This window comes from Cololabis saira, chromosome 21, assembly GCF_033807715.1.
Source record: "Cololabis saira isolate AMF1-May2022 chromosome 21, fColSai1.1, whole genome shotgun sequence".
Lineage (NCBI taxonomy): Eukaryota > Metazoa > Chordata > Actinopteri > Beloniformes > Belonidae > Cololabis > Cololabis saira.
In genome coordinates this window covers 35,737,199-35,752,885 of record NC_084607.1, presented here as the reverse complement: position 1 = coordinate 35,752,885, position 15,687 = coordinate 35,737,199, and the positions used below count along the sequence as shown (strand labels likewise).

The 15,687-nt window shown below is 39.2% G+C and overlaps 1 protein-coding gene across 3 annotated transcripts in view; it reads left to right on the top strand.

Moving 5' to 3' along the window:
* The first annotated feature begins 5,670 nt into the window (after positions 1-5,670).
* glyr1 (glyoxylate reductase 1 homolog (Arabidopsis)) overlaps positions 5,671-15,687 on the top strand; it is a 121,839-nt gene continuing 111,822 nt past the window's right edge. For all 3 annotated transcript variants that reach the window (XM_061712883.1, XM_061712881.1, XM_061712882.1), the window contains exons 1-4: positions 5,671-5,735; positions 7,975-8,011; positions 8,107-8,186; positions 11,213-11,351. In XM_061712883.1, coding sequence (XP_061568867.1) covers positions 5,698-5,735; positions 7,975-8,011; positions 8,107-8,186; positions 11,213-11,351 — 294 coding nt within the window. In that variant the 5' untranslated portion in view covers positions 5,671-5,697. The remainder of the gene's footprint in view (positions 5,736-7,974; positions 8,012-8,106; positions 8,187-11,212; positions 11,352-15,687) is intronic.

The following is a 15,687-nucleotide window of genomic DNA, read 5'->3' as shown; positions in this document are numbered from 1 at the left end:
TGAGGAGGAGTTATGTGGCAGACATGGAAAATAATCTATTTTATCTTTTAGCAATCACAAAATGTTGCATAAAACATCACTAATCGGTTTCTAACAGTATACAGGACCGTCTCAGAAAATTTGAATATTGTGATAAAGTTCTTTATTTTCTGTAATGCAATTAAAAAAACAAAAATGTCATACATTCTGGATTCATTACAAATCAACTGAAATATTGCAAGCCTTTTATTATTTTAATATTGCTGATTATGGCTTACAGTTTAAGATTAAGATTCCCAGAATATTCTAATTTTTTGAGATAGGATATTTGAGTTTTCTTAAGCTGTAAGCCATGATCAGCAATATTAAAATAATAAAAGGCTTTCAATATTTCAGTTGATTTGTAATGAATCCAGAATGTATGACATTTTTGCATTACCGAAAATAAAGGACTTTATCACAATATTCTAATTTTCTGAGACAGTCCTGTATGCTGTGAAAAATAACAACTAACATCTGTGGTCTGTAAAAAGCACATTTTAAGTCTGTAATTATTAAATATTTCTCCTGAAATGCTAAGGACATGCCTTATTGGCTCATATTTCCATAGTTCAGGCTCAGTTTAGTTAAATACATTTCCTCCAGCTGGTCTGGCACACGAACTGGCCTCACTCTGCTCATTTAACCCTAACTTACTGAAGTAAACCTGTCTGGCTCTCATGTGCCTCCTCCTCATCGTTTTCCTCTCCTCCACACAGTCCTCTCAAAGTCAAGTGGCCAACGCAGCTTTGCAGCAGCAGGTGGAGATGCAACATTTGCACTTCAGATTTGATTTCATGGCAAATGTAACGCACATCAGTAGGAACGGCTTCTTTGAAATCACAATAAATTCATGAACTGTATATTCTGTGAAATGTCCTTGGTTATTGGTTAACTCTATGACATTTTGTAATGTGGGATTACCACGTTGAGAGGGGACCAGAGAAGATGAGCGATTCACCACAATCTGGGACAACATCAGTCTATACAGAATTAGATATTATTTATGCAGTTATTAATTAATCAATGGCAGGTAAAAAGTCCCCAGTAAGAGGGACAAAACCTGCATCAAGAGCAGGATCATGATGGGGGATGGTTTTAAAGGTGGAGGTGGTGTCAGCCTCCTTAACCCAGATTGGAAGTTGGTTCCAAATCTACATTTAGATACTCTAGGAACTACGAGTAAACCTGCACTCTGAGAACGGAGAGCTCTGCCAGGAACATAAGGCACTATCAGGTTTGGCAAATATCGCGGAACTAAGCCATTTTGGACTTTATATGCCGGTAATAAAATTTTAAATTGGATTCTGAATTTTACGAGTAACCAATGGAGCGACGCTAACACTGGAGAGACATGGTCTCTCCTGCTGATTCCTGTCAGTACTCGTGCTTCTGCATTCTGGATCAGCTGGAGCCTATTCAGCAAATTACTTGGACATCCTGTTAGTAACACATTACAGTAATCTAGTCTAGAAGATACAAACAATACAAATTCGTTTTTCTGCATCACTCTGGGAAAGGATGTTCCTAATCTTTGCAATATTACGGAAATGGAAAAACGCTGTTTTGCAAACCTGATTAATATATGGTTTAAACGACGAATCCTGATCGAAAACAACAGGTTTCTCACAGTTGCACTGGAAGCCATCGCAACACCATCTAATCCCTTCCTAAGATGCTTTGGACCCAAAATAACCTCTGTTTTATCTGAATTTAAAAGCCAAACATGAGTGAAGATCCAGTCCTTGATGTCCCTAAGACACGGCTGAAGTTTAACTAACGGTTATGTTTCATCCGGCTTCATTGACAAATTCTGAAAGGTGGCAACCCTAGTGCGGGCGGACATCCCGCCACGCTAAACTTAGCTGACTAGCAGCAAACCGGAATGTAACAATGGGATTGTTTATGTTGTTTCACACGGGTGGCTTCAGGCGAAGCACTGCACATGTGCAGTTGATGTACCTGCGATGAGACTACGTTGTACTGTGAGTTACGTGGAGTGTTTAATAACGTTCCCTGTGAGTTCAATTCAATTCAATTCAATTTTATTTATATAGCGTCTAATACAACAAATGTTGTCTCTAGACGCTTTCCAGAGATCCAGAACATGAACATAAGTATAAAAATAATTCTAAATATAAATATAAACCCCCGAGCAGTTATTACATAAACAATGGCAGGTAAAAACTCCCATAGTGGGAGAAAAGCCTTGAGCCAAACAGTGGCAAGAAAAACTCCCCTTTAGGAGGGAAGAAACCTTGAGCAGGACCAGGCTCGTAAGGGGGGACCCTCCTGCCGAAGGCCAGACTGGGGGAGTCGGGGACGTAAGCAGAAAGGAGAAGTAAAGGTAATACTCAACCGTCCAGTTTGTATAATTAAGGAAGAACAAAGTGAAACATGGAACAGCTGGCTGAGCAGCGGCGGCTCGGCGGCTGCTGCTCAGCCAGGCTGCACACTCACCCGGGGAGCTGCGGGGCGGCTCAACATCTCCCCCTAGAGTCACTAACCAGTAACTACAACAATGAAGTGGTATCGGTGCGTGGTATCGGAGAATTTTTGAGTACGAGTACAAGTATATGAGAGCAGTATCGGCCCCGATACCGATACCAGTATCGGTATCGGGGCATCCCTATTAATTACTGCAACTTTAAAAACCTGTGGTACACATCCTAATTAGGGATAAGTTGATCTGGTCCAGTATTGTCGTAATAATAAGAGAAAGAACATTTTGAATAGTGGCTCAGCTCAGGGAGGTCTATAGGATCAAAACAGTCTAGAGTCAAGTCAGAGCCTAGGGAAGTCGCTAAAGCTGAAGAATTGCCAACAGCTACTACCGGGTGGGCCTGATTGATTTCTTCTCTAATTCTGATGATTTTACTGTTAAAAGAACTCATAAAGTCTTAACTACTGAGGAATTCACGGCTCAACAGAGTTGTGACTCTTTGTCAGCCTGGCTACAGCGCTGAACAGAAAATGTGGGTCACTTTTATTATCCTCCATCAACGATGAATAATAAGCTGTTCTAGCTTTGCGAATGGCTTTTTTTATTAGAATATCTTTCCATTCACGATAGGAATAAATGGGGTGTGTGTGTGTGCATTCTTTCAAAAATGCAGGTTTCTTTTTTTTTGTTTTTCCTCTTTAGGCGGTGATTAAACTTGAGTAAAACAATTCACTTTGGACAAGCTTTACTTTGTTTTTGTGGTTGAGGCATTGGTAGATATTCTTTTATTTAGGTCAAAAAGATCGATTAAAAGAGTAAGATGATCTCCCCTTTTTTTCATTTTTCAAACGTTTGCAATACGCTACAATGCAGAACTGCTCCACCCAGCAGGTGGCAGTTATTTTGGTTGAACAAAACATTTATATATTTAATAATTTAAAGACAAATTGTTTTCGGCCTAAATTAAGAATTTATTTCATTTGTTTGTTTCCCTCTCCATCTTATGTGAGGTCACAGTGGGTCTGGAGCCTTTCCCAGCTGAGATATTGTTAAGTATTCAGAGTAACTAACATAAAAGAGGTGTTAGTTACTGACCTGAGCGTTATTTCATTGTTTATTGTGTATTGTTGGCTTTGTCTCATCCAGAAATAAAGAACAACAGCAAATTGTTGGAGAGGGAACAGGAGGAAGCAGAACGCTTATTTAGTCCTGTCCCTTCCTCACAATATCATATCATATGCCATAGAAAATATAAAAATTAAAAAAATAAATTAAAATAAAATAAAATAAGAAAAGAAAGAAAAGACAAAATAATTTAAAAAATTAAAATAAATACATCACAAACAATTAATAAATAAAGATCAAGGCATAATAGCCTCCTACAATATCCTAAACTCAAAAATTGAATTTCCCAGTCAGTTCTTTGATGATCCAGGACCAGCCATGAATGCAGGGAGTTACATTTGGATCATATATGATGTATCACATAAGGAACAGAATAATATTGAAAGAAATACATACAGAAGGTAAATTGAGTTCTTTAGAGGTCCTTATTTTTATATTTGTCAAGACTACAGCGGACAATCAGGTCTGCACAGAGGATAACTGGGACTAACCTCCCATCTATAGAATAGAATAGAGTAGAATAGAAGACTTTATTGATCTCCCAGAGGAGAAATTCAATTGTGCAGCAGCCAAACACACACACGCTCAACGGTTTATACAAAAAAATGTTAAATAGAAATAACCAATAAATAGCTAAATAATAAAAAAAGAGCAATATAAAATGTAGAAAAATGAGTAGTGTACAAAAGTAAACACAAAAGAAAAACGGAAAATATTTACATGTGTACAAAATGTGCAAAATACGTGAGGTATTTAGAGGGCAGAGGTTATTGCACTTTCAAAGAGACAGGTTATTGCACTCGGGTGGCTACAGTTGCAGGACCTGTACCGGTCCAGGACCAGGAAACGGGCAGGTAGCATCTCTGCAGACCCCTCACACCCAGGACCAGGACCAGGACCAGGACCAGGACCAGGACCAGGACCAGGACCAGACCCCTCACACTTAATAGAGTCTCAGAGAAACCAATCACGTGCAATAATAATAATAGCAGTTACATGCTGTAACAATGCAATTAGCATGTCTCCCTCATTCTGCTGCACCTCTCACTTTTTTGTATAATTGTATATATGTTATTTTATTCAGAGCCGTCATTTTTTTTCTACCTCATACTGCTGCACCTTAGTTCTTAATTGTATCATCAAATACATCAAAACACAACAATAAAAAACACTTTTCTGAACTTATCAATATGACTCTGTCCTTCACAGGATAAGTAAAATGGATCACTGCAAAAACTCACAATCTTAACAAGAATATTTGTCTTATTTCTAGTTAAAATGTTTCATTTTAATAAAATAAATCCCATTACACTTAAAACAAGACTCATCACTGGAAAAAACAACAATTTTCACCTGTTTCAAGTAGATTTTCACTTGAAATAAGTAGAAAAATCTGCCAGTGGAACAAGATTTTTTTGCTTGTAATGAGAAGATAAATCTTGTCCCACTGGCAGATTTTCCTACTTATTTCAAGTGAAAATGTACTTGAAACAGGTGAAAATTGTCAAATAAGTTATTTTTCTGGTGTTATTTTTCTGGTGATGACTCTAAATGTTGAAATAGCAGTAAAACCACATTCATTGATGAAATGACATAAGGGATGGAAAGGAGGGATGGCAGTTTTACAGGGGGATGATTTGGACCGTTTTTATTTCAGGGGGGATGATTTGGACCGTTTTTATTTCAGGGGGGGATGATTTGGACCGTTTTTATTTCAGGGGGGGGATGCCATCCCCCCTCATCCCCCCTCAACTGTATATATGTCAATAAGTGCCACATTTGTTTATTTACTGTTTGATATTCTAAATTCTTCTGTTTGATATTCTGTTTGATATCCTAAATCTACAGAGCGAAATAACCGCAGTCAAATTCCTTGTTGGACAATGTTCGAATCTAGCCAATAAAGACGATTCTGATTCTGATTCTGAGTTGTTGATGTGACAGGGCGCAAGAGTGGGCGGGGCCGGGTAAAATAGGCGTGACCACCGGAAGTGGGTGGGGATGTGGGCGTGGCCACCGGAAGTGGGCGTTGCTGTGGGCGGGGCCTGCGGGAGTGGGCGTGTGTTGTCTTTTCCTCTCATTCACTGCGACGTTTTTAGTGAAGTTGAAAGATGGCGGCGGTGCATCTTCGCATCGGGGATTTAGTGTGGTAAGATGACCTTTACACGTATTTAAACATCCCCCCTTAGACTCGGAAAACAACGAGTAGCGTTGAATCACTTAGTTTAAATCCAGTACTCTTGGTTCGCGTGTAGCAGTCGTAGTTGGGAGCAGCATTACTGGCTCAACCCAAACAGCTGCTAACGGAGCTCGCAGCTCGCCGTTAGCGGCCAGCACGCCACCGAGCTGCGATACGACCATCCAAACTCCACACATCCCCTCTGTTTTGGTTTGTAAAGCTGCGTTAGGTGGTGGAGGTGTGTACAGGGCAGGGAGGGGCTGGTGCTGGTTGTTTGGAGGTTGTTGTTGTGGTTGAGCCGCGCTGGCGTCGTAGCTGGAGCGGATGTTGCTAACAGACCCGCTGCTCGCCTTCCGTGTTCAGCCTGATCTATGGTTCCGCGTTACACCGATGGCGTAGGGTACGCGGCGACGCACACCCCTACCCCGTTCAATTTAACGCGGAACCATAAATCAGCCTTTCGTCCTCACTGACGGGAAATGAACTGTTTAATACTTATGAACACTTGAAAAACCGCCAAGCTTTAGTTAAATAAAACTAAACTGGTGAAGTCTCAGTTTAATCAGACACAGTCGTATGTAAGACTTCTGCCAGACCTTTGTACATGATCTTAATTTAGTGCCAATATGACCTAAATGTGTGATGTTACGACACTAAAGCTGCACTAAGTGCTTAACCAAATGGGGTAATGTTTACCCTGAACACCAGGGGGCGCCAGCGTCGTCAATTGGGCTGAACCCCATTAATTTAGGGTGTAACGATACACTAATCTCACGATACGGGACGATACACCATATATTGAGGTCACGATAACGATACGATATTATAGCAGTATTTTTTTAACAACCTTGAATGAGGAACATATGACTGGAAACAAAGACTACGTTTACATGCAGTCAAAATTGGGGTTATTGCTAATATTCCGGTTACTGAAACATTCGGAATATTCCGTTTCCATGGTAATTAATCATTCGGGATATCTGGATCAAACCAGCGACGCACGGAAAACATCATGACACAATTCCCGTCATTTCCGCTTCTTCTTCCTGTATCCAAATTCAAAACAAATGCTGCTTCGCTCAACTTTTCTCTCACCTTCTTGTAAATCTGTCTATCCCGGTACTTTCTACCGTCTACAAATGCAGAAATGTTCATATCCTTCATTACATTTATGAAGTGATTAGTCTCCTCCTGGTCTTGGTTTCTCCGTGTTTATAAGAACTTCCTGGACTCAAAAGACCAGGATTCCTTGTGAACAGAGCATGTGCAGAAAACAAATTCCTGTTCCGTTTGATGGGGATATTCCGTTTGGCGTTTACATGACCCAATATTCAGGTTTTAAAAGCAGTAACCCAGGGCTCATATTCGGGTTTTTAAAAACCCGAATATGAGCAAATTCCGGTTATTCAAAGGGTTATTGGTGTTTACATGGCCGTTCAAATTCGATTTATTGCCAATATTTGGGTTTTAAAAGGGTTATTGACTGTATGGAAACGCAGTCAATGGTCTTTTATTTGAAAGACACAAAATACAAAACAATGCTGTGCGTTTGCCTTATTGTTACAGTTTGTAATGCTTTATAACTGTTTAAGTTTTAAAGAGAAAGCCAGGCCAACCATTTTCCACAAACTGAACTAAAAGTAAATGTCAGGTTTGCATTATGATCTTCAGTTTCATACAAGTACAAATATTTTGCCACAAACTTGAATAGTTTCTCTCATGTATGATTTGACTTTTTTCTTTTCCAGAAATGTAACAACTAAAATTAAATAAAAGTAAATAAACTATGAAAAGTCCCAAACTCAAAAGCACCTGTTGGTCATTGAAAATGTTGGAAATTTCTGTGTAATTGAACATTTTCCCAGGAAACGGATAATGTTATGAGACTGACGGATGATATTTATGTCGGATAAAAAACATGCAGTTAACTTTACAACGAACGTTTGGACCTTGGATGTGTTCACATTTTGAAATCTAGTTGATTTTCTTTCTCTCTTTTTTTTTCTGTAAATGTTGCCGATGTGTTTTCACTCTCACTCAAAACAAATGATACTCTTCAGATTTTCGCTGGTGTTTTCATTACACTGCGAGTAATAGGAAGTGTTGCAAACTCTGGTAAAACACAGGAGAGTGAAGTGTGGTAAATGACCAGCAGCTTGTTGAGCTGCATCTCTGGCCCTCCGAGGTTTAACCTTGTTTCTTATTTCAGGGGAAAGCTCGGCCGTTACCCACCATGGCCAGGAAAGGTAAGCATCGCTGACGACGCTGATTTATTAAAGCATGATATAATGTTGGTGTTGTTTTTTTTTAATGCTGCTACAAAATTTTGTGCACATTTCAGGTAGTAAGCCCTCCCAAGGACTTGAAGAAGCCCAGGGGCAAAAAGTGCCACTTTGTGAAATTCTTTGGAACCGAAGACCAGTAAGTGCGGATCAAAAGATAACTGAACAGCGGTCTGTCACGTGTGTAGGCCTGTGTCCACACTAGTGTGGAGTCATTAGCTGCAGCCCAAATCCCACACCTCCACCCTAATGAGTAGCAATAACTATGTGAGATTTTTTCAGTGCATCCGAAACATTAGTATGTACACAATAGTATGTACTATCCATACTCATTCTGGAGAAATGTATTAGTGTGGATTCATAGACATAAACGTATCCTCCCATGGAGCTGCTGCGATACGTCAACGTCGCCGCCATATTGGATGTTCAAGACTGCGCTGTAAACTAATACAAGTAAATGGACTTGGATGGAATTTTCCATCCAAGAATTTTCCATCTTGGAAATGGATTTTCATAAAGCGCCTTTCTACAAAGAAATGTACGTTTTACGTCTCATTTATTCATTCACACACGCACTAATATACTTGGGAAACAGTTTAGGCACCACATATAATATATTTAATTTTCTCAGATGGCAAAAATAAGAACTTGATCCCACATAGGAGTAATTCATGTTATATCAGCTATAGAGAACAAGGTAGTGCCGGAAAGACAATATATATCCCCCTCACAAAAATAAGAAAAATAGAGACATATTTTCTCATCAACAAAACAAATTTTCAAATAACATACCGGTATTTTAATCATTTTTCAGACCATAAAATAAAAAATGGCTCAAATATGTTATTTTGTTACTTGAAAAATGTAAAATATGTTTTGTTGATGAGAAAATATGTTTCTCTATTTTTCGTATTTTTGTGAGGGGGATATATATTATTTTTCGGCACTACGTTGTTCTCTATAGCTGATAGAACATGAATTACTCCTATGTGGGATCAATAAAGTTCTTATTTTTGCCATCTGAGAAAATTAAATATATTACATTTGGTGCCTAACTGTTTCCCAAGTATATTAGTGCGTGTGTGAATGAATAAATGAGACGTAAAACGTACATTTATTTGTAGAAAGGCGCTTTATGAAAATAAGTCCATTTACTTGTATTAGTTTACAGTCTTGAACATCCAATATGGCGGCGTCGTTGACGTATCGCAGCAGCGGGCAAAACAACTCGATGTGGCGTCTACGTATATATGTCTATGTGTGGATTGATGGACACTAGCTAAGCAGAAACTTCCCACAATGCAATGCAGCAGTGTTTGGTTGCTAAGTGCTGCGCAGATATGTCATAAGTATAATATTAAGTATAATAATATTACTATATAATATTATCTTGTTTGGGCCAGGATAAACAGGAAATAGTGGAGCGGTGCTGCTACTGCTGCTGTGACCGGAGTTGTTACCATGGTAACAACTCCCCCTCCCAACGGCAGGACGTGCCGTGTGGCTCTGAGTAGTACGTCCCAATTAATGCATACTACTGATATTTACTCAAAAGTGTGCCAAACTGAAGTATACTTTCTGAGTATATTCTGTTTAGTATGGCATTTCGGACGCACCGATTGTTAAACATGAAAATATTTTTTAATAGTCACCGTACCTCTCTATTGTGTTCAACGCTCAAGACAGAAGATTTTTGATCTGATGCAAACTGTCTGACTTTAGAACTGATGAGCCCATTTCACACATTCATAGTCTTTGGCTCTTCTACATATAGCCTTGTGCAAAAGTTAGTGCCCCCTTTTTAAGCCTACATTCTTCTACCCATAGTGGCCCTGATTGGGTAAATAGAAATCAGGATTAACAACATGTTTGCTCTGTGGCATTATTTCTTAACAAAAAGAAAAGCCATATGGGAACTAATGAAGGGCCCCTGCCAATTCTGCATCATATCTTTGCAATATTTGTCGGTGTGTTGAGGTTTTTGGGCATTCCCTTATGCACGGCCTTCTTAAAGAGTACCAGAGTATTTCAGTCTGGATGAGAGCTAACGTAGATGTGTTGCAGTCTGGGATCATTTCCCGTCACATGATCCCGTCTCAGCCATCTTTAGCTAAAAGACAGATGTCCTCACATATGTCTCTTAGGGCACTCTGGTCTACACAGGACGTCGTGTTCCATTGAGACATTGTTCCAGAAGTCTTGTGACTTCTTTAAATGCAGTTTTGCTAAATGCATTGTGTCTTAGTGGTCTTTTTTTTCTCTCTTTCTTTAATCCTCAGAGGTACCGGCAATAACAGGCCAGATAAGCCAGTTTTCCTCATCATTGTATTGAAGCTTTTTTTTTTTTTTTCTGGTCTTTTTAAGCATATACTTTTTTATTTCGTTTTTTATACGTTTTGGTTGTTTTTTTTTTAACTTAAAGGGGACCTATTATGGAATCTAATACCTATTTTAAACAGGCCTCGAATGCCTTAAAAACAAGCTTTTGATTGTTTTTGCTAAATAAATTAGAAATTCAGCCTCTGAGCCATGTCTTTATCTTCCCAGTCTCTAACCTCATTATCTATGCAGGATTCTGAGTGGGCGGGGCTATGATAATGAGGCTCTGTGCTGATTGGCTGCCTGAATGACACGATACACAGCTATGAAAAAATGGCGGGAACTCCGGCCGGGCGCAGTTGTTGTTGTTGTTGTTCCAGCCAGAGTTAGTTGTGGACGTGGTTTCACGCATCGGAGGCCAACCGATGTAAATGGCATTTTGGTTACGTAACTTTGGGGAGCAGAATCTGAACGGCTCGTAGATCCACATCAGTTGGCAGGCTGAGGAGAGACCACTTTATATATGTTAAAGCTAGAAAAAACCTGTTTTTCATAAAAGGTCCCCTTTAATTGAATAATGGGTTCTAACTTTTCCATGTGATTTTCATGGAATATGTCAAGCTTGTATCACATGACCTTTACCGGAAACAGATCAGCAGATCAGCTGCTGACATTGTTCTTTAGGGTATGAGTTTTTACACTGCAGAAGTCTGCATTTAACTAAAGTTATCAATATTTCTGGAGGCATACTGCAGATGAATATACGTTGACTCTTCCAACAGCATATTAACAGTAAACTGCACCAGTGTAGCGGTAACTAAGTCCTGACTCTGTGTGTCTGAGCAGTGCCTGGATCAAAGTAGAACAGCTGAAGCCCTACCACGCCCACAAAGAAGAGATGATCAAGATAAATAAAGGAAAACGTTTCCAGCAGGCTGTGGACGCAGTGGAAGACTTCCTAAAGAAGGCGAAGGGGAAAGAGCAGGTAACGGAGCGGTTCTCCGACTCTTCGTGTAAAGTCTGGGCTCCTTCTTCCTTAACCAAGGAGGAAAAAAAGCATTAACTTTTTTGTTGTTGACATCCACTAGCACAGATTTCAGGCTGAAGAGATACTCAAAAATTTAACTTTTATTCAACTCTCTTTTTTTTGTGATCAAATGTTTTTTTTTTTTTTTTCACCACCTTCCAAACCCACCCCTTGGACCTAAGCATTCGAGAAAACAATAATAATTAATAATAAGGAAAACAGACAAAAATACGGAAGAGTATTAGGGCCAAACTAAGACAAAAAAAATTGGAAAGTACGAGAATGAAGTCATACAATATAATGAGAATAGTCGTAAAATTACGAGAATAAAGTCATAATGTTGCAAGAATATAGTCGTAATAGAATAAAGTTGTAATATTATGAGAATAAAGTTGTAATATTACGAGAATAAAGTGGTAACATAACGAGAATAAAGTGGTAACATAACGAGAATAAAGTGGTAACATAACGAGAATAAAGTGGTAACATAACGAGAATAAAGTGGTAACATTACGAGAATAAAGTGGTAACATTACGAGAATAAAGTGGTAACATTACGAGAATAAAGTCGTAATATTACGAGAATAAAGTCGTAAGTGTTAGAGTTCTCATAAATTAACAGGAAGAGCATCTTCTCCCTGTGTTAAAATGAGGAATATTGAGTATCTTGTGAAGTTATATTTATAATATATTTAATATTTCGACTTTATTCTCGTAATTTTACGACTTTTTTCTCATATTATTATGACTTTATTTTCGTAATTTCCATTTTTTTTGTCTTTGTTTTGCCCTAATACTCCGTCGTACAAAAAAGATAATACAACAATAAAAAATAAACCAAAAAAAAGGACAAAATAAAAAAGGGAAAACGTAATAATATCAAAAACTGGACAAGGATAGCTGCAACAAAGTAGTCTATATCAATTTTAAATACATCTTTCAAGTTTGGCTTTAATTTGATCTGCTGCCATATACCAAAATAAAATATTTTGTTGTTTTGCATTATGGATCTGGGCTGTAAATATTTCCAGATAGATAATATCAACAAAAAGTCAAATACCAATGGGAGATGTTAAGCGTGTGTGGTGGTTTCCATCTTACTTATCTTTTTTGCTGCTGTTAGGCCAGCAGGCAAAATTCGTTGTTGACATAGTGAAGCATTAATTGTGGATAAATCATTTAAAATAAGTGTTTGAGGGTTTACTGGAATATTCTGTACTGTTATGGAGGATAATGCAGTTGCAACCTGTTGTCAGAAGTTTGCAACAGGTTGGCATGTGTTTCCCACACCACATGCATGAAGGTTCCTGGTTTATTCTGAGAGCATAATGTACATAAAGAGCTTTTTTTTTGTTTTTAAATTTTTGTCCCTATTTGTTGAACCATGAAGAAAGATTAGCGAGATACATCAAGCCTAAAGCCAAAACTAAACTCCAAAAGACATTAATTTGCTGGCAATGAATACAACTTTTGGGATGTTTGCTAATATTAAAGTGTTTAAAAAAAGATTAGTGGTTTTAAGGTGCCCAGATGGCTACTGCAGGAACACGGTCATTTGTCTTTCAGTGCGTTTACATGGGAAGTTTAATTCCTCTTTAATTCAGAATTAAAATTAAATCTGATTTAAAATGAGTAAAAATTACCATGTAAACACCTAATTCCCAATGAAAATGGCCATTCTGAATTAAACTTATGGTAATTCCGAAGTAAGTGGCTGGTTTATTCCGATTTTAAATCCGAATAGAATAATTCCGCGATCATGTATCGACTCATTCCTCTTTAAATGAATCCCGGTCTTTCTTTCTGCTCGTTCCCTCGCCCGTCTGTCTCCATGATCTTATATTCCACACTGGGCTGGTTTTCCAAACAAAGTTTCAAGATGCAGCAGCAGTAAACGCTGGTCAAGAGCAGAGACCTTTTATTTAATAAATAGCTTGGAGGACCTGGAAATTATTAAAAGAACAGAAAGCAGGAAATATAAACATTGTGAGCTTTTCAAAGTTGTAGCGGCTAAGTTAGTTTTTCTTCCGGTAGTTTAACTTCCGGTCCGCCCCCTATCCAATCAGAACCTTCCCAACCCCCAGACCTGGAGAGGAATTGGATAAAGACCATCAAACGTGTTTTCCATGAAAACCTCCATTCGGAATTACTATTTCCATGTAAACTCAAAGGAAAATAGCTTAATTCTGAATTATTTAATTCAGAATAATTAATTCCGAATTAAAGAACATCGTGTAACCGTGGCCAATGATACTGTATTGATATTGCCATTAGGGTACATTTTCAATTGACACTTCCACCATTTCTCAGTACAAGTTTGAAGTTCTGGTCATTACATCAAAATACCTGATTTGTACCTTGGTCTAAAATGTATAGTTCATTAAAAAAAAAAAAAATCTTGTCATTATGTGTCTGGAGATGAAATAAATCAAGTTTCATGAAAATCAGATCAATTTTGATTTAAAATAAGTTGTATTTAGAAGACACTTTAACAATTATCTTAAGGTTTCAACAATGTGTCAGCTGGGAGTCTGACGGTTTCATGGGTTTGAACTGTTTCTGCAGAACTTTTATGTTTCAGATTTAAGCAGCACCAAATATGTAGGTTTACAGAAAAGTGTTGACTTTGAGTCATCGTGGAACTCTAGAAGCAACACCGTATGGTAGACGGTCTCTCCCTGCATGACGGTGACCACTGTAAAGCAGATATATCATCTCCTTCAACCACAGAGACACTTCTCAGTTTGAAGTTTAAATGCTTGCACTCTTTAAAGTGTTGTATCCTTCAAACACTTAAATAAACATTTCCTTGTGGGTAAATATTTCCAGTTGAGGATCAGTCTACTTTTTTTATCTGTAATTTCTTACAGTTCTCTTGAGGGCAAAAAAAAGCCAGTCTTAAAAGTTGACTTGTCTAATTTACACTAAATGACAGCTTTGTTGATTGAGAGGGAGTTATTCTCAGAGAGCTTTCTGTAGAGGTAGAATCCTGCGTTTGTGTGAAACATTGGTCACATCTGGAACTTGTTCTGTGGGGTTTCACGTCGTCTGTTGCACGGCTTTGGAGCCGGTTCGTGGATATAGCTGGTCTTTCCTTGCAGCAGGTTTTCTCATGTTTTTCCAGCTCATCGCTCAGATATTTTAGGATACTATTGCTGCAATAATGCCTTTTCAGTGGCTGAGCTCATCTTCCCGGGCCGAGTCTTCCGTTCGCATCTCCGAGGAAATTTTCTGCCGGTAGGCACAACTTACCCTGCGTTCACACTGAAAGCGTCACGGGAGTCATAGGCGTCTGGCTGCCATTCATTGTCTATGAAAAACGGGCGTCGCGGGGGCGGCGGGAGCGGCAGGAGCGTCGGGCGGCGGGCGCGGCGCGTCAATTTGAAAGTTGAAAAATCTGAACTTTATGCAAATGAGCAGCGGCGACGCCGAGGCGTCGTCCAATCATACACCGGGATTCCCGAAGCGAGAACTCTCAATGCAGATTGTACTTTCATGTAGACACAAACGTACACTCATTCACATGCATACAGGAGCAGAGCTGTGCACTAATACACTTATTCTATCAGGAATTCATATATTTCATCCAGCGAAATGACATTTTGCTGGTTTGACTGCCGTTTTACCTGAACTGATCACGTGAAACACATATCTGATGGGTGAGGAGCTGGATGGTTCCAACGATTTTATTTGCTACATTGATCCAACGAAAAATAATTAAAACCCGTGCTTATTAATCACAAAACACAGGTTAATCATCATGACTAAATCCGCTCCGACCCAGTGTGTCAGTATCAGCGCAGACAGACTGCAGCTTCGCCTGAATTATGGTTCTGCGTTAAATCGACGGCGTAGGGTCGCGGTGCGGTGTGCGTCGACGCGTATCCTACGCCGTAGGTTCTGCGTTGGTGTGACGCGGAACCATAAATCAGCCTAGGCGGATTTATGGTTCACCGGGCGCAAGTGCTCGCTGGGTTGATGTTGATCCGCGGACCAAACTTGTTAAAGGAGCATCAAACTCACTCTTATCTACGCGGAAATAACACTAAAATATAAAGAAGGCGTCCCAAAGTGAGATCTATGGTGAAATATGAAAATTAAGATGTGTAGTTATATGTGTAGGCTGTTCCCACTGTTCCCTTCAGTTCTGCAGCGCAGCTTGAAACCACGCCCACCGCCGCCCCGCTGCAGGCACTGATGCTTTCAGTGTGAATGCGCCAAGCGGCGAGATGCTGGCGTCGGGACGTCCGTGACTCTTTCAGTGTGAACGAGGGGTTAGGCCACATTTCCACAT